The sequence below is a fragment of the Chaetura pelagica genome, unplaced genomic scaffold (assembly GCF_000747805.2).
Source record: "Chaetura pelagica isolate M959 unplaced genomic scaffold, ChaPel_1.0 scaffold85, whole genome shotgun sequence".
Classification (NCBI taxonomy): Eukaryota; Metazoa; Chordata; class Aves; order Apodiformes; family Apodidae; genus Chaetura; species Chaetura pelagica.
The window spans coordinates 2,379,755-2,404,361 of NW_009953505.1; the positions used below are offsets into that span (position 1 = coordinate 2,379,755).

General features: G+C 40.0%; 1 protein-coding gene across 2 annotated transcripts in view; it reads left to right on the forward strand.

The window, feature by feature from the left end:
• Positions 1-24,607, forward strand: part of GRIA4 (glutamate receptor, ionotropic, AMPA 4) — a 217,047-nt gene that overhangs the window by 181,566 nt on the left and 10,874 nt on the right. The window contains exon 14 of one of the 2 annotated variants that reach the window (XM_009999382.1): positions 17,196-17,310. The exons of the other annotated variant lie outside the window; for it this stretch is intronic. Within the exon in view, the coding sequence (XP_009997684.1) occupies positions 17,196-17,310 (115 nt within the window). The remainder of the gene's footprint in view (positions 1-17,195; positions 17,311-24,607) is intronic. 2 annotated transcript variants of the gene reach the window in all.

Consider the following 24,607-nt stretch of genomic DNA (forward strand, 5'->3'; position numbering starts at 1 on the left):
AGACACTTGAGTCACTATGGTGAGGTCTGTGCCCCAGACTGCCCCAGATCATCCTGAAGATAAGTGATCTTCACAGTGAGAAAAGATGCAGAGTAAGCAGGTTCAATTCTTTTTTATGTTTCTCTTCCTCTGCCAGAATGGCTGGTCCTGCCCATAATTAGTGCATTACCCAGAGAGGCAACAATTTCAACAAAGGACTGTGGGAGCCAGAATGTTTGATGCAGAGTAGTTATAGAGACAACTGGTAAATAATGGAGGTCTGAGGATAAAAATGAGAGATGTGAAATTATAGAGTTTGACCTTTTTTTTCTTTTAAAGCAAGGGGCAGTGGAAAAAAAAAATAAAAAAATCCCTGCAGAGTTCTGGGGTGGTCTGTTGATATTTACAAGAACAGGATTTCAGTCAGGAATTTCGCTTACCAAGATTTTACAAGGTCATTTCTTTCTGTGATTCTAAATTAATTGAAAACTAGAATGTGATCTATAATGTTTTGTGCAATGTAAACATTATCTTGTTTGACTGATGGTGTAGATTATATTCCACAAAATATTCTTCCCTTCACTGTTGTCATAACTACCCCATTACCTATTCAGTGTCAGAGCTTATAGCCTGGGTATTTGTCCAGCAGGTCAGATCCTTCAGAGCTTGTTGGGTTTTCTGTCAACTAAAAATAACATTTACTAAGTAAAATGGCAGAGGCTGGACCACTGCTTTACAAGAAATGTAAAAGTCAGGGGTTAAAAGAAGATCCAGTGAAGAGAGAGCTTGGGGATGAATGTTAGCAAGTTGTTTGTTCAGCTGAGCCTGGGAGACATACTTGGTTTAGGTTGCCTGGATTATTTCCATCTGAAAACAGAGTATCTGTTTTAAAAGTAAAAAATAAAGCCTTAAGAAGAGTGGTCAGAATCCCAACCTGAATCCAGAATAGTGATGCCTATTGCATTAATTTTATAATCTTTAATCAACATCATGGTCTTTCCCAATCAAAAAGAGTGCAATAGAAAAAAAAAAAAAAAAAAAAAGAGGAAAATTTTAACATGGTTAGTGAGCTCTGTTGCAAGATGTTCAAGCAAATGTGTTTAAGCAAAATTTTCTACTTGGAGAAGTTTTCCCTTTCTTGCAAATTTTACTTATAAGAAGCAGGAAATTGTAGTAATTCTATCTTAAGTCATCAAACTGCAGTTAAGAATATACAGAGTTTCTGAGATTTGCATATTTAGCAGAAACCAACTCATTAGTGTCCATGATGCTGCTCTCACTGAATTGTCTCTGTCCTGGAAAAAAAAACAAAAAAACACAACACATTAGTATATCTTTCAAGTACTTCAAAGACCCATCTCTGTTCTACCTTGCCCCACATAGCCTATTTCTTCATTGCCACTTGCAGGAAGTTTTCACCCGCAGACTTCAGGGGGACATTCATAATTGAACAAAGCTCTCTGTAATCTGAAGAAGAGAGCAGAAGTCACAGGAATTTGTTCTGTTGCCATTTACAGTTTTTTACACTACAAAAGACATTAGAAGCAACTGATGGAAGGCAAAGCTCTTCCAAGAAGCCCAGCTCCCATTTTGGTCACACAATCAGATTCTGGTACCTCTCTTCTAATATCTTCCTGCTCCTTACCCCACGGAACATCCCAGGGTTTTAGTGAGAATAGTTGAGAAACAACATGTTTCTGAGCAAGTGTGAAAGGACAGAGCATGAAAATACAACTATTGCTGAGAAATGAAATGTTTTCATCTAAACATTTCAATGGCAATACGTCTTTTTAAATTAGCAGTATAAGCAGTATAAAAGGGGGGAAAACACCATTCTGTCTCATCAGCTTCAGCATTGGCTTAATAGCACAATAAGGGATTTTTTTCCTTTGTTTTCATTTTTTAAAAGATTATACAAGAGTGGAACTGTTAAACAGTGATGAAGAGCTTTGTCCTTCTAGTAGTTAATGATTACTAAAGTCATATTTCTGTGCTTGGTGCAGTCCATGGTAGTCAGTATCAGGAAAAGTTTTATAACAGGATCATTTTCTACAGAAAGAAATCAAGCCATCAACAACAAAAAACCAAACAGAACCCCCCAAAAAACCCCAAAACCAAACACCAAAAAAACTCAGGGTTGTTTTTTGGTTTTTTTTTTCATTTCTCTGTTTTAGAAATATTTGAATGCAAATAGAATAGGAGCTTCATTATACCACACCTGTCCAAATTAAATCTGTCAGGTTATTCATTTCTCTGTCAGGTAAAAGCAGACATATATTTAAGTATAACCAATGAACTTCTCTTAAACTATCAACGAAGACTAGATTTTCTCTCAAAAATAGTGATAGCATCGCTGTGCTCATGTCTTACTGACTTTCTGGATGTTTGCCAAAGCATGATAAGCATTATTCCCCAGAGTGGGCCAGTGGGATACAAAAGGGTTATCACTGTTTCCAGTCTATAGATCCTCTGAAGAGCAAACTCTGCTTCTTGGCACTTCAGAAACAATTTTCTCCTGCCCTTTTCTCTGCCATTTCCCCAATCCCTCATAAAGCAGCTCAGCAGAGGGCAAGATGCAGCCCATTATATTTTAACAATGCAGCTCTTTATTATTTCTCTCTTTTCCTTTCATTACTACTCTCTGGCTGTTTAGGTGTCAATTCCCAGGAAACTGCCAGGCTTCAGAATATGTGTTCATTAAGGGCACAAGCCAGCTACCCTTTGAAGTTGATGGTACAGTTCCCGTCAAGTAAAAGGCCTATCCCACTAAGATAATAATTGTCCAGGTAAATTATAGGTAGACTAAAGCAAGGGTGCAAGCCACTAAAAGGCATCTCAGCAACTCATAACAATACCTCTCCATGGAACCGACATTTGGGGAATAAACAGCACCTGAAAAACAGTTTGAGATTAATTTGTGTGGTAGTTGCAAAACTGCCCACTTCCAATTGACAGTCAGTACTAGATGGACTTCTGAGAGACACAAAGTGGCCATTTAGTCATTATGCAGCCTGGGGTCTTGTGAGAAATCCCAAATGAAAAGTGGGAAAGGAAGTTTATTTTCTTTTTCATGGTTTCTTTCAGCTGAGAAAAGTATCTTAGACTGGCACACTGTGTGATAGACTAGGCATTATGGAAAGAGTGAACAGCCCAGAATGAAAGGCGTAAAGATGTTACCAATGAAAAAAGCACAAAACAAGACTCAGGAGTATTAACAGATAATTTAAACCAATCTATATCTTGGCACAACATCTCTAAAATACAGTTATTTCCTAATATCAGCAAGATGTTCCCGAGGTGCTCCAATTCCAGACAAAAGGGCCATATGTGCATCTGACTGAACAATGCAAGTTTAAAATATCGTACCATAAAATGGTGACTTGTGGTCAGCCAGTTATGATTTCTCTGAACTGGTTTTCCTTATGTGTGATAGGAAGTAGACTCAAAACTACTGCTTCTTCTCTAAACTTTGCTCGTCTGTTTGTATTTTCATGACTAGAAGCCTTATTCCCACTTACTCCCACTCTGCCTTCCTTCCTTTGCTTCCAATTCCAATTAAGTCACTAAGAGCTTAAATCAAAGCTGAAAAATAATTTAACTGCTATTTAATAATTTATTTCAGCAAATCACATGATGCTGAACAATTTGCTGTGTGCACTTTTGTTGAGCAAGACTCTCTTTTTTTTCTTTTTTTTTTCTTTTTTTTTTTTTTTCCCCAATATGGGCAGGAATATCATCCATGCACAGGAAGATCCAGATCCCTTGCATCTTCCATTTCTAGCAGCAGGGATGAATGAGGCCTGCAGGTGAGAGCAGCCCCAACATCTGGCAGCCCACCTGTTACCTGCAGAATAGGCTTCTTCTGTACATAACTACACATTAAGCTCGTTCCAATCTATGGCTTATATGATTCCATTTAGTGCAGCCAAAAAGTGTGACTGTCTTAAGAGAGACTTTTACATTTAGAAAGAGACCTTTGGCTTCCTTGGTGTGGATGTAGACACCTGATTTTGCACAGAGCAGTGTCAAAATTCTTTTCATAGCATTTTACACTGTGTAATTCCTGTGGTTCAGATCTATTTTGGATCCTAAAACTCTGAGTCTACAGAAAATCTCTGAGCTGTTTGGACATCTGTGAGCTGCTTCCTACAGAATATCTGGGCTTTTTTTAGATAAGTCATCCAGATTTCAGGTGTTTAAATGCAACCATTTCTAGGTCTTTTTTCAGACTTATATTTTCAACAAAAATTTTGAGTTTAAAGATTTTCTCATCAGCTTTTTACTTGTTGCAACACAATAAGAGCCAGGATGTAGACTGATGTTAGTTTTGTTATTGGTTTTAATTAAAAATATTATAATTAAAAATATTATTTCCTCCCATGTACAAGGCTGTGGGACCAGCCTACATTTAGAAGCTTTGTACTTTCTAGCATCTATCACCTCAGATTTTAGTTCATATGTTTTACTATTTTAATTATATTCTAACTTTGCCTGCTAATCTCTTTTTTCCTTTAAATCCCCATGAACACTTGACAATTAGTTGTAGTTGTGCAGAGTTTAAATAATGGAAACTCAGGCTATGAAACTGTAGTTGAAAGTGAACAGAAAGTCATCATGTTTTCTTGAGGATTTAGGAACTGTTCGTATCACAGTTAAATAAGCAGGCTGCTGCTTTTGGCATCTCTTTTATTTAGTGGGAAATTATCCAAGGCAGTTTCCAATTAGAGTGCTTTTAGTTCATCCAATTTGTAGGCCACAAGTTAACATATTGTGGCATCAAATTAAATAATTGCAAACATTCAGACCGTATCTAGAATACGGCATCCTTTTTAGTCTCCTAATTCAAGAAAAACTTCAGTAAATTGAAGCAGTATCAACAGAAGGTGGTCAAACTGGAGCTTGATCTGGAGAACCTCCCTAGTGAGAAGAGGCTAGGGCAGATGGGCTTGTTCAGCCTGAAGCAGAGATGGCTTTGGGAGGGGACCTACAAGCAGCCCACTGTACCTGTGGGGAGACCTTTGAGGAGGTGGAGCCAGGCTTTTCACAGTGGTGTGGGATGGGAAGGTAAGAGCCAATGGGCATACTCTGAAACAGAAGTTCATACTAGATGTAAGGATAAACTTTTTCCCCTGAATGCCTGAGGACAGTCTTGGCAGTGACACTGGTTGCCCAGACAAGTTGTGCAGTCTTCATCCTTAGAGGTTTTCAAACCATGACTGGATGAAGCCTTGAGCAGTCTGGTCTGACCTCAGATCTGACCCTTGTGTGAGCAGGAGGCTGCACGAAACACCTCTTGATCTGATAAACTGTTTTGGAGACAAAGCCACAGGGAAACAGTAACTTCAACTAATGGTTTCTTAAACAATCTATGGTCGTTGGCCACATGTTGGTCTGTCTTTCCTGTAGAAAGCAATAGCAGAAATCTCCATCACCATTGGACCACACTCTGTCCAGCTTTTTTTTTTTTTTCAAGGTGGCATGTGGACATCTGTTCAGCAGTTACATTAGCTGGATCTCCATATCCACTGTGGAGATGTCTCAGTAATTTCCCTACCTTGTTTTTTTCTGGTTGCTTGTAGTTGAAACATTGCAAGCATGAGTATCACTGTATGGACGTGACTCTGCTTGGTCTGACTGGTATTAGGGCTGCTGTGTTTGCTTTTGCTGCTGTGTACATAGCCCTGCTTATGGTGACAACATCATATAGCTGTTTGCCAGAGGGATTGGATTGCCCTTGTCTGATAATTTCACCTGATCTTGAACTGATGTTCAGCTGGCCTCAGGGCATTTTAATTATCAGAACACTGGATATTGGACCAACCATCTCATCTGGTTGCTAGCATCATTTATGTCTGTCTCAGCCTATCAGATCTTCCTCATCAACTTCTGTGATAAAATTCAGACAGAAAGTCCTAGGAATTCTTCCAGCTAATCCCCATTTTGGCTGCTGACCAAATAAGGCTTTATATGACACAAGTGTAATTGCTTCATTTGTATGGTATTGATTTGCTACTAGGCAAAACACAAGGCAGCGTTTCACTAAGGCTCTAGTTATGCAGCATTTGTTTTTTGCATTGCAGTTACAGCTAGAGTTCCCACTTGGGGAATGGGCCCCATCTTTTTTTCTCTCAGTCTCTCCTTCTAATTAAAATAATGAACTTCAAAGTGCTTGCATTATAATTAGACCAAAGCTTCAGAAACCATCTCTTAGCAGGAATCTTTCAATTTATTGTCATCCTTCGAATCCTTTTTTCTGAAAAACATTACTATGGAGTCATCAAGAGGCATAGAGAGCTACAAAAATCTCCTGTACTTCTTTTGAGTCTGATTTTAGATGTGCTAACAGTGTATCACCTGTGAATTCATGTTCTGTTTCTGGCAACAATAAAAATCAAGCACCCATGCTGATTTCTCAGTGCTGTCAATGACTTTTGACATAGTGGCCCTGTTACATTAATACCTTTGTGGACACTGATGTCAGTGAATCAATTCCCTGAGAAGCAAATTGCTCTATAGCTTTCCTGTGTGGGGTAACTTTCCTCACTAGGAGAAGTTAACAGATGAGTGAACTGCTTGCACTATAGATGTTTTAGTACCATACAGAATACTGATGTTCTTTGGCTTTGCAGCCATTTCATGCATCTTTCTTATTAAGATGAGACCGTGACTTGGTGAGACTTGGTGCCAGAAAGACTAACCAGACAGGAAAAAGATTGGTGCTCACTTGAAACAGCACCTAAAATAGTAAGGTTTGTTCCTAAAATAAAAATATAGAAAATCAATTCAATCTGGCTACTCCACAGATTCCTGAGAACAGTAATACCAGTAAGTTTAGGGGGTTTTTTTCCAGTTGCAGCTGCTGAGAAGATAGCTGGAGTTTTTTCTCACACTGTGGCTCTTGCCACAGATAACCTGTGTCTGTGTCACCCTGAGGGTAGTTAAATGCAACTCATTTTGCTTCAATATTCTCTTCAGGGCACCTCAGAAATACTGGTTAGGACAGAGGACTTATGTCACCTTTTATGGAGCATCTTAAGCTGACAGTGAAGTAGTTTGTGAAAGACACGTGCACAGATGCTCAGTTGAGCATCTTCACTTGTAGAAGCCACTCAGTTCCTGATGTTTTTTCTCTACCATTTCTAAATTTTAAATTTGCATCTTAAACTAGTCAGATGGTGCTACGAGGTCTTGCTGCTTGCAAGGAAGAAAATGTAGCAACATAAGGAGCAGAATAACAGGACAAGACCATGCCAAATAAATATAGCTCCTCTCAGCTATCTTGTCATTATAGCTTGATAAAGGGCCATATTCTGCCTGGCATAAGTGAAAAATCTTCAAGCATAGCCAAATTTGAACCAGTCTCAAAAAATGGCAGATATGTTCAATACATTAATAAATATATTGGGTTTATTATATTAGCTGCCCTGCAACCCACTGAATTGAACATACATTTATATAGCTCATTGAGACATGGGCTTGCCCAGGAATCAGAAAATCTATTTTTTGCAGTGAGTCCAACAGGATATTTTACTTCCTATGATTTGTAGCAAGAGTCAGCAATGAGTCCTGACTGTTTCTGGAGGTTGCAGTAACATTTCTCCTGGGGACAGGTGATTCAGCCTAGGGCTGGGTCTTCCTGCAGATGAAAGATGTGAAATGCTCAGTCGAAGGCACAGTATTTCTGCCACTGCTGGGACATGCTGAATGGAGTGAAAAATTAGAAGCTGCTGAAACAGCTGCCACCTGCTTTGTGCTGGAAGATTTTGATGTAGTAAAAGCTTCCTCTGTTCAGGGTGTCCAGAGTCTGCGACTTTAATAGGTTGTGTAGTAATCACCAGTCATATCAAATGGATTGAGATAGATAGGAAAGGTGAATAACTAAGTTATAAGGAACCACACCCTATTTTTGTTCAATAAGCACTGAATTGCATCCAAAAGTGATTATGTTTTTCCTAGCCTCATTCTAGGTGAAAGCAGTGACTGTAGAAATGAGAAGCATAAACTTAAAACGTTTTACAAATATGGCTAAGATATTATGCAAAAGAAAATTTAAATCTACTGGCCAGCATTGATAATGATGAATGTTTTTAGCCCTCTTAAAATCTAGTCAACCTTTTGAAGAACGAATAGTGCAGACAGCAATCTGCAGCATTTGCTTCTTTCATGCAGATGGAGTGGCACAGGGAGTCTCAACATGTGCCTGGATAATGTATCATAATGTCACTTAGGGAGACTTGCACTAATGCAGCCTAGGTAGAAGAGAAACAGCTTGAGTCATGGTAGAGCTTTGCTGCTGTGACCCCCACCACAAGCCATTACTCCCTGTTTTTTAGCGCCGCTAATTCAACACTGATGAAACCTCTGCCTGGCACTGAACCATGTCCTGTGCCTTGCCACGAAGCCCCTAGCTGCCTGTGTCAATAATGCCCTTTTATCTCAGCTGCAGGCTCCTAAATTTAGGAGTTACTGGAGAGGCAGGTGGAGCAGCATCCAGCCACCATGCTGTGACAAAACCGTGAGTTGAGTTCTGCTGTGCCTAAGGTGTAAAAAAGCAAAAGACTTTCTGCCAGCCACACCAGAAGTGAATGTTACCCCATCTGAAAGAATTAAGTATTTTGGGAGCATGTATTTAAAAGTGTTCATTTTACACATTTCACATTTTAAAGTATTACTGTATTAAAATATTGCTTTCAGCAATATCAAATGTGTAAAAAATGTGAAAAGCTCAGGATTCCTAATGTATCTGAGGTGAGAGAGTTTTGAGACAGTTGACAGCAAATCAGAGCGATTTCTGCAGTGTGGAGATAGTGTTACATCGGTGCTCAAACACTTCTTAAAAATCCCACTCAAGCCTTTAAAACATGCATTTTGAGTTGCAGGTGTTGGACTCCAGTAGCCTATTCATATAATCCTGTTTATGCTGCAACCAGCAGGAAAAATTTGACTTCAAAAGGTGGCACTGCTCAATGGGAACAGCATTAGGTAGTCGGCAGCAAAAATAAAAATAGCTCAGAGTTGAGAGCAAGTGGTGTTTCTGCTTCTGTTAAAAACGACATACTGAACCAAATGAGCAGTTACTCTAAGGACAATTTTATGTGTTTTTTATTTACAGGAAAGCTTTGTATAAAGCAGAGAAACAAGCTGAGTTGCCTTCCCAGGTCAATTGCTGGTGTTTTTACAGAAGTAAAACATATATTTAATTGCTGGTGCCAAGAAGTGTTTACATACTGTAATTGGAATATCTTACTGCAAAAAAGCTTTCAATTCATATAAATATTTTAAACTACAGTCATCAGACTTCTAGCTGGTGTAAATTGTCAGAACTTCTTTGAATTCAAAGTAGCTAAGGCAATTTTCAGCAGCAGTCGGTCTCCCATTAATTGGAACTCCTGCTGATCCTCAAGGTGTCAGTTTGGCTCATATTTGTTTACAAAGCTCAGTTCAAATAACTAAGCTGCATACTTAAGATATACATAGGAGCTGTAAATACGCATTGCCCCTGGAAATTAACCATCTTATTTGGATGGCTAAATGAAAAGCATTATACTTATTTTAATTAGCCACAATTGAAAATTGTTTGAGCCCTGCTTTGAATTTCCCATCTCTAAACAAAGAACAAAAATACATACACACTCTTGTAAAGTCACTTTTATTGGTAGTGTTTGTAGAATATTTTGAGATATTGTTCTGGAAGAGATGTTTGAAATTCAATTGGACAAGGGATTTTTAAATAACAATTTTTAATAGTATTAATTTCTAATGCAGCCCACAACCTGCCCATAGCTTTTTTTAAGGACTTTCGGCTTTCTACAGGCCAGTCAGTTCCTCAGAGGTATTTGGATTTTGCAAGGTGTAATTCAAGGGCACCCACTATCATATTGGATCATCAGCTGGGCATGGACACTCAGCTGAGGTGGCTGGTCATGTCCTTTTTCTGATAAGCATGTGTTCAGCAATGGAAGAGTTAAGCAGGAAAGCCTGAGAGACCCACTGCAGAAGAACTAGTATTGTTGTGAAGACTTATAACTCAAATACTAGTAGCTATTTATTTAATATAAATGCTGGGCAAGCTATCAGAGCAAGTGCCAAGGACTCCATTTTGTTTAAATTATCAGCTAAATCTTTTTTTTCGTACAAGTAGTGTTACAGCATGCAAAACTTTATAAATCCCAGTAAAATAAAAGTTACTCCTATAAAATTTTGAGTGAATTTAAAAAACATTATTTCCAAGTTTGCTCTTTGTCATTAAAATTTAGGTTGTTTTTCTTCTAAAAATTCTCTTGCATTAGCTCTCTTTTTTAGATCAATTTGCATTATTGATCCTTCAAGTCTTCTGAGTATAGAATGATGCAAGCTTTGGCTACATCTTCCTCGTTAACAGAGTGCTTGTTTCATTCCTAATTTATTAAACGTATTCAGCCAGTGCCATACAGCTTTACATTTAATTTCTCTTGATGAATCATCAAACACCCTTACAAATGCACTGCCATCAGCACTTTTTTCAAAACATGGTTAAAATAAGCAGCTCAGAAGATGGGCAGGTTTAAATTTTTTGCTTGGCAAGGTTGCATTTTAATTTTTTCCATCAAAAATAATTTAAACAGGTGATATGAGAAAGCTGTAAAAATGCACCCACTTGTGTTTCAGAAAGTACTCCTGAGACAGATCCCTGGCTGAATCCAGGAAGGACCAGGTTGTGGGGCAAGTGGAAGTTCTCAGGCAGCTCTGGCCCCTCTTCCCAAATCTCCTGGGCTGGATACAGATTAGATAATGAGAGAATAACTGCATCTCACATTGCTGAAATGAGGTCATTGAACTCAGCTTCACCGGGCTCTCTCTCTCTCGTGTCCCGAGGGAGAATCCCCTCTAGCCTGTGGCAGGTAGCTGCAGGGAGAGCTGTCTGAAGTGCAGGGGAGAAAATTAGCTTTGAGTTGCTTGAGATGCACCATCAGGTGCTGACACATGACTGACTGTGACATTGTGGTCTTGGGAAAGCTGGTTCCTTCAGTGAACTCTTCTTGCAGGTGTAGCACCACATCTGTGGCTTCACTTTGCATTGTGCCATGGTTTGCTTATCCCCACTTCTTTCCACACACTACTTATGTAGTATTATGTATACAACAAACTTGCATGACAGAGTAGTTAGGGGTTTTGCTGGAATAAAAAGCAATGCACTGCATTTTCCCAGTTGATCCATGTGTCATGTTGGCCCACCTGTGGTCATATAACGTCCTGGTGCTCTTCGTTTGAAGTTCACGATACGTTCAGAGAACCTAAGGTTAGGGCAGAAGTGGCATCCCTCCACATGGTGTGATTTGTAAGTGACTGAGTGATTTCTGAGGCTTTCAAATCATTGTGGGAGGGATTAATGAAAAGCCTTTTAGAGGGCCAGGGTCTCTGCAGCTGCCTCAGTAATGGCAGTGGTGGCACCAGCATTTCTAGGACAATAGGCTGTGCGATGCGGCTGCTGTTTAAACAAAGCTGCTTCTGTGTATGGAGAGTCTCAACAGTGAGTCACGTTATTTCTGCACATCCTGCTTGTTCATTATTTCAAGTGAACAACATCCTTGACATGAAGCCGTGGAACAACAGTGCCGCCGTCTGTAAAGATAACAGCAGAATTTCACCACTGATCTGCCCAGGATTCAGGGAAGTATTTTGCTGTCTAATGTGCCAGTTAAACAGAATTTATGAGACTTAAGTTCAGGAAAGGGATTAAGGAAAATGTCAAAGCTGTTTTAAATAGCTAAGACATTTAATTTTTCCTGGCAAAACTCTACCAGTTGACTAAAATATTGGTATTAAATGCTCCCAGCAGAGATCCTGCCTTTGCTGTAATGACTGCTTAAGGACCTGTCTGTGCCTTTGCAACATTTAGTATTCGAAAACACGTTTTCTGGGACCTGACTTCATGGAGGAGGTCTCCTTCACAATGTCTGAGCAGGCCAAGGCTGACTCCTCTGAATTGCATTCACTGACAGTGCTGAGCTGTGCTGATGGCAGGTGCTTTCCACCTATCCCATGAACCACTGTGCACCGATACTTATTCAAGTCTAATTAGGCTGGAAAGGGCCTTTTCTGCCTGTTGCAAGTATTCATGCTTTAGGCATTAGGTTTTGAAAACAGGCTTGATCTTACCATACCGGATACCTTTCTTCAGTTTCTGGTTTCATAGAGATCGTGCATTGCTGTGCTGAAATAGGCATTTAAAGTGGTGCATGAGGCAGATTTGGTGCTCCCTCCCATGTCGTTCCCCTGTGACTCTCTCAAATTTCCAGCTGTGCTTGTGATATTGGATGCTGTGGTCCCTACCCTGCGCCTCTCTCTTCTTCCCTTGTAGTGCAGGGACCGTTGTGTGTTTCTGTCAGCCTTGGAAATGCCCCTTCTGTGGTTCAGCGTGTAATTGCCAGGTACCACAGTGTTGTGTGCCATAGCATTCAGGTTGTTTGTTGAATGCCTGCCTCAGTGCTTTGTATGGACTGAAGTCCAATGGGTGGGTGATTTGTTAACCATTGCTGTGACCCAAACTCACTGGAAGTCAAAGTAGACTCTCTGGCAGCTTCCCTGGGCTCTAGGCAAGCTACCCTACCAAGATTCTTGTGGGTGGCAGATGAATTCCCCTTCTGCAGTCATAGATATTGTTTTGCAAAGGACTGGGTAGTTACACTGTCATGTGTCTGTGCAGTTTGTATCTTTGATAACTATGAAAGGAATATCTGCAGTTGGCACAAGTAGGCTCTTTTAAAAAAAGTAGTGACATTGATGAGTATTTTAAACTGCTTATTGCTATTTATTTATGAGGAGATGGAAAGTGGGTTTAAGTGGTTGAGAATTATTTCATTCTCATCAATTTTTTCATGCTATAATTCTATAGGCAGCTTAGAAAAAGTTGTGATCTATACATTGAAATCACTGTCTGTGCACTCAAGTAATCGTGAAATGGGGAATCACAGAGACACAAGGGCTGCAGTTCTGGCTGAACTGGCTTGACTCTTGCATGCAAGGTCTCTGTTTTCTTCTGAGTAACGGAAAAGTCAGAATTGTGCCTTGACAGCAAGGATTGAGAGTCAAATATTAAAGCACTTGCCTGCTTTCTACTGCTAAACTCTTATGCTTGCAAATATTTCAGTTCTTTTATTGAGGAACACATTGTTCTTCAGTGGGAGTTTCAACTGTGGTGTTGAGGATACAGTCCTTTAATGTCAAAGGAACAATTTCTACCACAGATACTCAAGTTTCAAAATGCCTTCCTCTGTGGCAGAAGGAAGAACTGCCTAGGATGAGTGATCTAGTGATCTAGCCTGGCTCTGACGTCTCAGTTATATAATTTTCAGTATAGTCACAATTGCACCTATCAAGATTTCAGTTACAACATTTCTGTGGGAAATACAGCAGTGTTGACCAAAGGTTCTCTGTGTTTTGCTGACCAGAAGGAAATTATTTCTTTCCACATATTGAGGTGGACCTGGATAACAAAGCAACAGAGAAAGCAGTGTGAAACTAACCTGGTTTTACATGGCCTACCAAACATGATGAGGACAATAATGTGCTACATTTATAAACAATACAGTTTAATTTCGGAACAATGATTGCGGCTTAAATCCACATTTACTTCTTCATCCTTTTTATTTCCATTTCTCTATTGTGCTGTGAAACTGTCTATGGATATGGCTAATAACCCAGCTAAATAACCCTCTCATGAATGGGTTTCATGTATTTATTTATTGCTTTAGGATTGCTATCAACCAGCTGCAGCTTCTCTAAATGACTGTGTGAAATTTTTCCTTGATAATTTTTAATGCTGTGAAAGATAAATTTGAACATTTGGCAAGTGTGAAAAGCTCTTTCTCTTCAACATGGACATGAAACATGAAAATTTCTATCAGTTGTCAAAAACAATCACTTAGTTGTTTTTTAATCATCTTAGAATATTCAGATAAGAGGTCTGAGTAGACATTAACTTGAAAAGCTCAAAAAGTTGTAAGTTATGAGGCAACATCTTCACCTAACCTAAAGATTGGAAAAAAGCTTTATAAGGACTTTAGCATAAGGACTTTGTCTAATTCGATGAGCTTTATTGTTCATACTTGAGAGAGTACAGCTTAGAGGAAACAGCATGAAGATGCTTTTACAGGTAGATTGATTGATAGGGCTTCCCATCTGGTTTAAAGGAAGACCATGCTTAAGTGGCTCATTGAATTGAGAGTTAGTGATGCTCCTTGAGATACATTTCATTTTTCATGAGAGTGATCAGTCCTGCCCACATCTGTAGCACTGTCAAAGCAGCTGTTTACATTATTGCTACCCAGTGTGACACTTAGAGATGGCAGCACTAAACTGGACCTTGGTCTGGTTCCTCTTGAAGGGACAAGAAGTTTTGACATTAACTTTGTGGACAGTGTGCTCTGACTATAAATCTAAGCCATTTTCAGAGTAAGTAATGTTGCTTAACATCAAAGACATCTTGTTTCTAGGATCATCTTTCATCTATGGCTCAGCCCCTATGTCCTTAAAAACGTAAAATTTACATTTAGCGTACTGGAAATTTGGCTGTGAAGTGGCAAGGCTGGCCACACAGTTACCTTTCTAAATGGGGCAACCAGGTCAAAAGTAACAAAAGATGAGTAGGAAAAAATTTGTAATAAGTATGCCTGGTTGAAAATTAATTGCTTCCAAGAACAAAAGGGACAAATGAGCAATTTCATTCCAATTTTGTGATTTCTCCTTTCCCTCTGGAGTGTGAACCATAATTAGAGCACTTACACAAAATCACATTTGTCAGGCTGGCTGCTAAATTCCCTTTAAAGCTTTATCCACAAAGAGCAGTCTGTTATCACTCCCACTACAGCCTACAGTTCTCATTTTCACTTCCAGGGACATGCAGTCAATTACTTTATCTGTTTTTAAAATCTCATATAAATGTGACTGGAGTGAAGCTAGGTGAAGCCAGATCTACACACAAGCAGTTCCCAGACTTCATGACCAGCCAGAGAAGACCTGTCTTGTCTTGGTTCCAGCAAGTGCTATATGAAAAGCTGTAACCAGACAGTGAGGGTATGTCCTGAAGCTGATATTTGTCTCACAAAGGGGTCACTGCTGTAAGGAATCCTCCATAAACTGTGAAATGCCATTGTCTCTACCTGTTTGCCAGGAAGATAGCTTTCTTGATGAGAGAAAAATTTCCATTCTAAGACTAGAAGTGACTCCCAGGGACCAGAGACCAGCTGTCTCTTGAGAGGGTGAGTCACAAGCTCCATCAGCTACTGGTGCCATAAGATCTGATGGAACCCTGCCACCAGAGGATCTCTCTTCCTCAACCCTTCTCTGAACACTTTGCAGGTGTTGCATCCTCTCATAGTTGATGAGGGGAAGATGCCATTGACAGGCAAAGCTCTCTCCAAATCCCACTCAGCCATGACAGATCTTAACAGCATTAAACAAATTCAGAGAAGAAAGCTCCATATTTCTCAACCACATATTGTTCCTGAGAAGCAGGAGTTAAACTATTGGCACCTTACCCTTTGGAGATGAATGGAGCTTCAAGGATATGATGCCACTGCTCCAGATGCCTCTACAGATGTGCAAGCAAGCCTAGGCAGACACACACCAGAAAGAGTGCATGTGTCTGAGAGGCATGGAGACAGTAGGCACCTCTGAACATTAAAAGTGGAAAAGTTTATTATTATTAATAAATATTGATGTCGTTGTGTAGCATTGGAATATTAGTAATAAAGATAGGAAGTTGTACACTTAAACAAGCATGAAGGTTCCTCAGGAGGTGATGAAGGCTGTGTACATGCCTCAGCAGATTAGTTATCAACTGATTTTGAAATGTCATATAGTGACTGCAGTTCCTGTCATAAATCCAGGTACCTTACATTTGGAGTTGTAAGTTAATCTATACTGTCTACCCTCTGCCATCAAGTCTTAATGATCTCTGGGCACCTAAAGGAAAACCCCTGAACATGCACAGAAGCAACATCATGGTAGGACCAGCTCTCTCCCTTTCTTGCCTGAGTTTCAGTGCACTCCCAGCAGCTTTGAGTTCTGGCAGAAGCAGTGATTCTGTGCTGTAGCCTTTGTGTTGGCAACCTCCCTCTGCGTGCACAGATCTACAGTCTCTCTCAGGTATTTCTCTCATTTGAAAAAAGAGCATTAAAACATGGGATGAGAGACACCAGATTTACAGAGTCCCCCTTGTTCTGTTGTGCCTATGTTACTGTGCTGGAGCAACGTGGGATTTGTCCTTCATCCAGCAGTAACATAGCATGTATAAATTCTGCAGTGAAAAGTCCTCAGGATGTCCTGACTACCTGCTTGTATCTCAGAACCCATCAAATGAGCTGGAGTTGGTCACCCCAGCACTTGATCTTCTGCTTGGCTGCTCTGTCCCCAGGTTTCCCCAAGGAGGATGTCTTCCACCACCACCTTCCTCTTCATATTGTGAGTGCCCCTCAGGCTGGAGACAGGGTGACTCCCAGGACAGCAGGGCAGTCCCTGGAGTCACAGCACTAAGCCAGACCCCAGGTCTTGGATTACACCTAAGCCTCTTCTGTGCAAAGGGAGCAGGACTCTAAAGCTTGCATCCCAAATATATGGACATGCCTACAGCAGATGATGAAGCTTCTGGCAGGTGGGACTCCCAGACACCTCTATTTGTGTTGGTTTCTGTTGACTGGCTCTAGACAGCATCGTAGTCAACGTGCAAGCTGTCAGTGCTCACACTGCCTGTTCCTGGAGCCTTAGCTCACAGCTTGTGCAGGGTCACTGATGTTGTGTACCTCAAAACTGTGACACAGCATAGACTGTCTGGATCTCGTCTCTTTAGTACATGGGAATACTTTTTCCCATTTACTTGAGAAGCAGGCCTGGGCCCACAGTAAACAGGTATTCTAAACATAGATTCAAATAAATATGTCTAAGTAATTTCTAATTCTAGACAGAATTTTATCATCATTTTGCAAAAATTGTTTTGGTTGGTTGATAGAATTTTATTGCTAAAATCCAAGCCATTCTAAAAATCCTTTCTCCACTGGAAACACGTTTTTCACATTGGAAAGTAACTACAATTATTTGTGCTGCCAAGGGCTGTGAAATATGGAAATGAGAGGTTTATTTAGTGTGTGGATCAAGCTTATAAACAGCTTAAGTCCTCATTCCTTCTAACATCTTAACAGCTGTGCAGTTTCTTACAAAATATGTTTTATCGTTTCAAGAAATGCTGTTAACCTCGCAGTTTTAAAACTGAATGAACAAGGCCTCTTGGACAAATTGAAAAACAAATGGTGGTACGACAAAGGAGAATGTGGCAGCGGGGGAGGTGACTCCAAGGTTAGCCTCAATGTCACCAAAAGCGGGTAAACAGTATGTAAAGTAATTGGTGCATCTGCTGGGGTTTTACCTGCAGCGAAACAGCTTCACCAGTAGGATATCACTGCTGGTACCTGCAGCTGAAATCTAGGTGTATGCAATTACTGTCAAAGCAAAAATATTTGCATTTGTTTAAGCATCCCAAGGGGAACTCGCAGTCTCGGGTGTGAGATCTATCACCAGTTTTCAGAAACCTGCATCTTCTGAAATTGTGATGAGCTTTTTCCAAGCTGGCTCTTGTGAACAAGTAGTTGAAATCTTCAGGAGCCATTATCAGCTCAGACTTATTTTCTGCTATATCTGCCCAAAATAATTATTCAGTGACAGTACAGGAAAAGGGTGGACTCCTGCTAGCTAAAATCTCATGCATGGTCCAGGCTCAGGGAACCACCATTGACACAAACCATACTCGTGCAAATTACAATTTTCACATGACTATCCAAAATAATCAAATAAATATGTCTAAGTAATTTCTAATTCTAGACAGAATTTTATCATCATTTTGCAAAAATTGTTTTGGTTGGTTGATAGAATTTTATTGCTAAAATCCAAGCCATTCTAAAAATCCTTTCTCCACTGGAAACACGTTTTTCACATTGGAAAGTAACTACAATTATTTGTGCTGCCAAGGGCTGTGAAATATGGAAATGAGAGGTTTATTTAGTGTGTGGATCAAGCTTATAAACAGCTTAAGTCCTCATTCCTTCTAACATCTTAACAGCTGTGCAGTTTCTTACAAAATATGTTTTATCGTTTCAAGAAATGCTGTTAACCTCGCAGTTTTAAAACTGAATGAACAAGGCCTCTTGGACAAATTGAAAAACAAATGGTGGTACGACAAAGGAGAATGTGGCAGCGGGGGAGGTGACTCCAAGGTTAGCCTCAATGTCACCAAAAGCGGGTAAACAGTATGTAAAGTAATTGGTGCATCTGCTGGGGTTTTACCTGCAGCGAAACAGCTTCACCAGTAGGATATCACTGCTGGTACCTGCAGCTGAAATCTAGGTGTATGCAATTACTGTCAAAGCAAAAATATTTGCATTTGTTTAAGCATCCCAAGGGGAACTCGCAGTCTCGGGTGTGAGATCTATCACCAGTTTTCAGAAACCTGCATCTTCTGAAATTGTGATGAGCTTTTTCCAAGCTGGCTCTTGTGAACAAGTAGTTGAAATCTTCAGGAGCCATTATCAGCTCAGACTTATTTTCTGCTATATCTGCCCAAAATAATTATTCAGTGACAGTACAGGAAAAGGGTGGACTCCTGCTAGCTAAAATCTCATGCATGGTCCAGGCTCAGGGAACCACCATTGACACAAACCATACTCGTGCAAATTACAATTTTCACATGACTATCCAAAATAAGAGGTCAAACTTCAGCTAAAATGTTTGCACACTGACATTTTATCATATCTTACCAGCCAACTGAAATCCACAATGGATAGGCAGAATCCATCAGAATTTATCAGGCAGGAATTTTAAGCTGAATTTTAGGCTGAAGTGGTAACAGCTTCTTTTTCTTCCTGCATTTTCATATCTGCCACATGATCGGTGCCACTACTTCCTTGCATCCTCACAGCTTTGGGAAACTTGTGCTGAAAAGAAGCAGGAAGTGGAATATGTTGAAGTGGGGGAGGATGAGGATATTAAAAATACCCTTTCCATGCCAGGCAGCATTTAATAACATTTATTTATGTGCTTGTGCATGAACAATATATAAGAGAATGCAGAACAAGTAACTGTGCAGGCACAGAGCTAGTGAGATATAGATGTTCAAATTTGACTGATTTATCATACACAGTTTATGTAGCTCTCTTGACAGTTGCCTACATATATTTTTTTCTTACTATTTTCTCTCCTGCTTTAGTCCTTCTCCTCTTTCATGTTGTGTCCTGGCCTCAGGGACCATCCCTTGGGCTGTTCTGCACTCACCCAGAACTGGTGTCCTAATCCTCTTCATTTTGCCTTCAATCCTGCTGCTCTGCCTATTTTCTCCCCACTGCTCTGCTCGCCAGCAGTCACAGTTTCAAAAATGGTCCCTATTTTCTCTTCCAAAGTGCTTCAGCGTATTAGGCCTGATAGCATTTACCTGCAAGTGGAGCAGACACCAACTTCTTGTAAGAAAGTCGACAAGTAAACCATAAATTTCCCATGTTGCTACTATTATATGCTCCACCCAAGCTTGAGCTTTTGCATTATTGGGGGATGGGTGTTCATTTAATTTTTTTAAATGTTGCCTGCAGGGAGTCACATCATTAAAATACCTCAATTTTCTTAGAAAACACTCCTCACAAACCTGCTGTGGTTGAAAGGTGGGATAAAAGCTAGGTAACAAAGTAGGGATGCTTTTCACTTTCCCTGATTACCAACCACTGGTGCTTTGAGTCTCAAAGAAAGGAGGTGCAGAACATGGTACAGGGACACGCAGAGCTTCACCAAGGAAAATGTCTGGAAGGCACTGAAGGAGCAAACTCGGTGTGATGGCACAGGACAGACAAAGGAGTGGAAGAAAAAATGGCAAAAGAAAGGCAAGGAGTGCAGTCCACAGAGAAAGAGGGAGGATCTGTGAATGCAGGAGGGAGATAGGAACACAGTGACAATGGGAACTAAAAATAGATGTCAGGGGAAGTTCAGGATGAATAAAAACTATGGTGAGGAAAGCAGTGTTAGCAAAGGATGGGGAACATGATGGAGCTCAACCTGTGGTCCAAGGGCTATATACAGCCTGCCAGGAGCATTCATCTAGCCTCAGGCCTGTTTCTTGCACACTTTTTCCAGGCACAGCAGTGAGTAAGCAGTCTGTGTGCATACAGACTGTGTATGTAGAGAGAAAACCCCAGTTCTGTCATGCCCCCTCACTGCCCCTGTTCAGTAGGACCTAGATACATCATGGACATGAGCAGGCAATACCTTGCCTCTCAAATTCTGCATTGCAGAAGCATCTGGTCCTGGTTTTTAAACCAGAATTACACTGACTCCCCAAAATGTCAGTTAGCCATTTATCATCTACAAAATCCATTTCCTTGTTCAGAAATAGTCTTGTAGGTTCTAATAAATTAAAGTCAGTAAGACAATTTCTATCGAATTATTGGCATTCTAAATATTTTATATGCTAGCAAATGATCATTAGTGGAATAACCAGGACACCGTGCACTGTCATTGTAAACCTGACAGCTACCAACAAGTCCTGAGCTAAGCTCTGAAGCATCTCTACCTAATACTCCTTTTTATTTCATGAATTTTAAAAGAACAAGCTCTGAGCTCTGTTAGCAGCTCTAGTCCAAATTACAAGGCTTCGTTCTGTAATGAGGGAAAATAAGAACATCTCTTTTCTCCTAAAAGAAATACAGCACCTACGACTTGACTGATAACTGTGTTGTTTCTATTTGAGATCCGCTTGTCAGAAAATGTGAGTCTGGATGCAGAATGACCCTTCATGATAGTACAGAGGCCCTATAGAAACTGGGGAGAGCTCAGCAGTTCTCCAAAGCTTTGTGTTCTGTAAAACAAGCTCCATTCTGTACTCTTAAAAGGTCACCTCTAGCCTCCCCATTTATTGTTCCTTTTAAGGAACAATCTTCCAAATTTCAGAAAGTTTCTACAGAGAGTTGCCCTATGTGAACCTCCCATGGTTTGGTGGCCTCAGTCATTAAGTCATGTTTTAAGATAAAACTAAGGTCCCCAGGTCATTTGAGTGCTTTTGAATGTATTATCCCAGAACTTAACTGTATGCCATCAACTTTTCATGTGATGGATGGGAAGATATTTAAACACAGTTTCTGCCACCTGGGTCCATTGTTTTTATAAAAGTGTGAGTGGAAAGAAGCTGTGCTGATGGAGCTCTCCTCCGGTCTCTGCTGGCAGCCCTCAGGAGAATGTGATTGCCCTTGTTTTTCATTCAGTGGATGAGACTGACCTTACATTTAATTAGTGACTCAGTCATCAGTTGGTAATGAAAATGCTCCTAAAGCGTATTCATGATTGCATTTTTAAAAGCCCTATTTACCAGAATTCTATATTGGTTTCAGAATCACTCAGTATTTTAATTTAAATGTTGTAACTGCACATTTGTTCTGAACACAACTAACTCAGAACTTCATTAATGCCATTTTAAAGCATTGTGATTTCACTGATGTTGCTGGCACAAGATCAGGTCTGAAACTCTTAAAACTCACCCTTCCAACAGCAAGTGATTGATGACAGAGTAGAATGAAATGAGTAAGAAGCCAAGAGGGCAAGTATAAGGACTGAGAACATGAAAAGGTAGGAAACCAGTGTCCCTGCACCCAGGTTGGTCTCTGCCACCCGTGACCAGAACGTGGGTGAAAAGCAGGGTCTCCTGTGCTGTCACACATTAGCTTTGCACTGTGTCTAGATTATTCTCCATATATAAAATGGGATATTAGCTATTATTTTTAATAAATTATCCCTACATGTATTTATATGTATATCAGAGAGATTCTCAGCAGCTATACAATGGAAAAACTACAGATTTTTCACAAACTCTGCCAGTTTACTCCAACTGAAGATTTAGCCCAACATTAGTAATTCAGGAATCAGTAAACAGCTTGAAAGAAACAATCTATAATATTTTTATATTGAAATATTGAGCATGCAAGATCGAATTTGGTGGGAAATTTAATTCTACATGCTGGATTTATCCTCTGTATATTAATTAAATACATCACTCTTGCTCATATACAGCAGACAATACTGATTTTTAGTTCCTGTTGCCTTTAATGTTGGTGGGACTATTCAGCAACCGATTATGTAAGCAGCATTGTAACAAGTTGTAGTGTTCAAATTTGTGACTGACATGGTCAAAATTATCTTTATTTGGAGAGGACATTTTCCCAGAATCACAGAATCATAGGGATTGGAAAGGACCTCAAAAGATCATCTAGTCCAACCCCCCTGCCAGAGCAGGGTCACCTAGAGCACGTCACACAGGAACGTGTCCAGGCAAGTTTTGAATGCCTCCAGAGGAGACTCCACAACCTCACTGGGCAGCCTGTTCCAGGGCTCTGTCACTCTCACAGTAAAGAAGTTTTTTCTCACATTTACGTGGAACCTCCTATGCTCCAATTTGCACCCGTTAAAAGAAATGCAAGGTGCCTAGATATGCAGCTTGTCCTGAAAGCCAAGGAGATTTGGGCATTTATCTCCCTGCTGAAAATCTACTAAAAAAATAAAATTAAAAAAAAATAAAAATGCCCCAAACAAGATAGTCTAAAATATGTGAAAAGTCACTACACCTGCAATCCCTTACTGTGCTTGCAAAATGTTTCTTTTCCACTTTGCAGCCCCTCAGTCTGGGCTTCTCGTAACAGATTATATGTTTCCCATCACAGCTGGCTGATTTAAAGTGTGACAAAAATCCTGTTCTGAAAGTGTGAAATATTTTTAAGCCTAGTCCAGGGTGCCTTGGACTGCTAGAGGGGAAATGTGAATGACAATAGTGGAGAAGAGAAACAAGAGCCTGGCTTCAGACTCATCACTGGTTGTATTTGCAGTGAAAAGTGGGAATTGCCTCATCTCTGCTGGCCATTGCCATTGCATTCTGCTATGTCTTGAGGACAGCATGGCAATTTTAAGCATGAAATTGATTGCTTTTTCCAAAGGAAAACCTGTGAGCTTCCTTGCAGAGACAATGCAGAAAGTATTGCAAAGAGCTGTAAAAGCATTACAGCTGCAAAGAAAACCTGCCTGTTTCAGACTTTATGGATCTAAATTGTTAATGCTGACAAACAAGCAAAGGTCTGGGAGACGTCTGTTTGCTGGCTTGTCCCAGTTTGCTGCTGTTCTTAATAGTTAATATATAATTTTAATTAACAATTTAATCAGTTTAATCTGCAACAAATCCACAGACTTCTGGTTTTCCAAGTGAGAGAAGTATCTGTATGTCCCTATGTCATAACCAGCCCTGTTACACTGCTGGGATTTAGGAGCACTGAAAAGTGGCTCAGTGCCAGCGCATGACATGTTACAGACAATGACTATACAAATAATATTGATTATTTTACACTTGTACTAGAAGCAAAGAATCATATTGACAGGTAACTTGCCAGAATCCCAAACTGCTACCCACTCATTTCACAGCTGTGGGACTCTCATAAACCACTATCAATGTGTGCAACCTATTGCCAGGAAGCCTGAAGACAAAATGTAAGTTTCAGTACAGAAAAATATCAAGAAATAGGTGGTTTCTGTTCTGGATGCAGCATATTCCATATGAATTAAAGGTGTGAGATTTGGAAGGTGGATGAAGCATTTCCTTTACATAAAGGGATCACTTGAGAGTGATCACCTGGGAATCCTGTCACCCAACTATAGCTGTCAAAAATTGTAAGTTTGCAGGGACACCTCAGTAGTAAATGAAAAGAGATACTAGGAAGAAATTAGACATTAAGAAGAAATTCTTTCCTGTGGGGGTGGTGAGATACTGTCACTGGTTGCCAATAGGATTTCTGGATGTTCCCTCTCTGAAAGTGTTCAAGGCCAGGTTGGATGGGGGTTTGAGCAGCCTGGTCTACTGGGATATGTCCCTGCCTGTGGCAGGGGGGTTGGAACTGGGTGAGCTTTAAGGTTCTTTCCAATCTAAACCAGTGTATGATTCTATGATAAGAAGGCATCTCAACAGCATGCTTCCTCCTTTCTTAACAGATATCTAAACCCACCTTTTGGAAGTACCCAATTTTATCCCTTAACTGCAGGGAAGCAGGCAGGTAGCCAAGCTTGGGGATAACTTCTGGGTGGAAAATCTGAGGGGAGGTGAATATGTGTGTATTTTTATGTCTGTAGACAAAGAGTAAGCAGAATGTATAAAAAAACAGGATCCCTGAAGTTAATAGTAACAAATGAGGTTCAGGAGCTTTTATATGTATGTTAAATAAATATATTCAAACATGCACAAATATATTCATACACAACCTTTTGGACGTTTCCAGTTAAACCAGTTACAGAGTATAAATACAACCCCCTTTCTTTTTCATAGTAACATTTTTAGTAGGTCCAGTTACACTGTACTAATTAATGCTTGCACTGGCTTATTTATTTATTTCTTGAACCTTGAATTCATGGCTTAACATTTTACCAATGTATGGCTTATGGTGTATTATGAGAGACTAATTTTTCCACAGGAATCTACTGGCACACCCAGGATCAGTTCCTATCTCGCATGACATCACCAGAAGGCCATCTATCACACGCCATTTCTGTTTTTCTACTCCTTCTCTGATATATATTGTATTTTCATGCACAC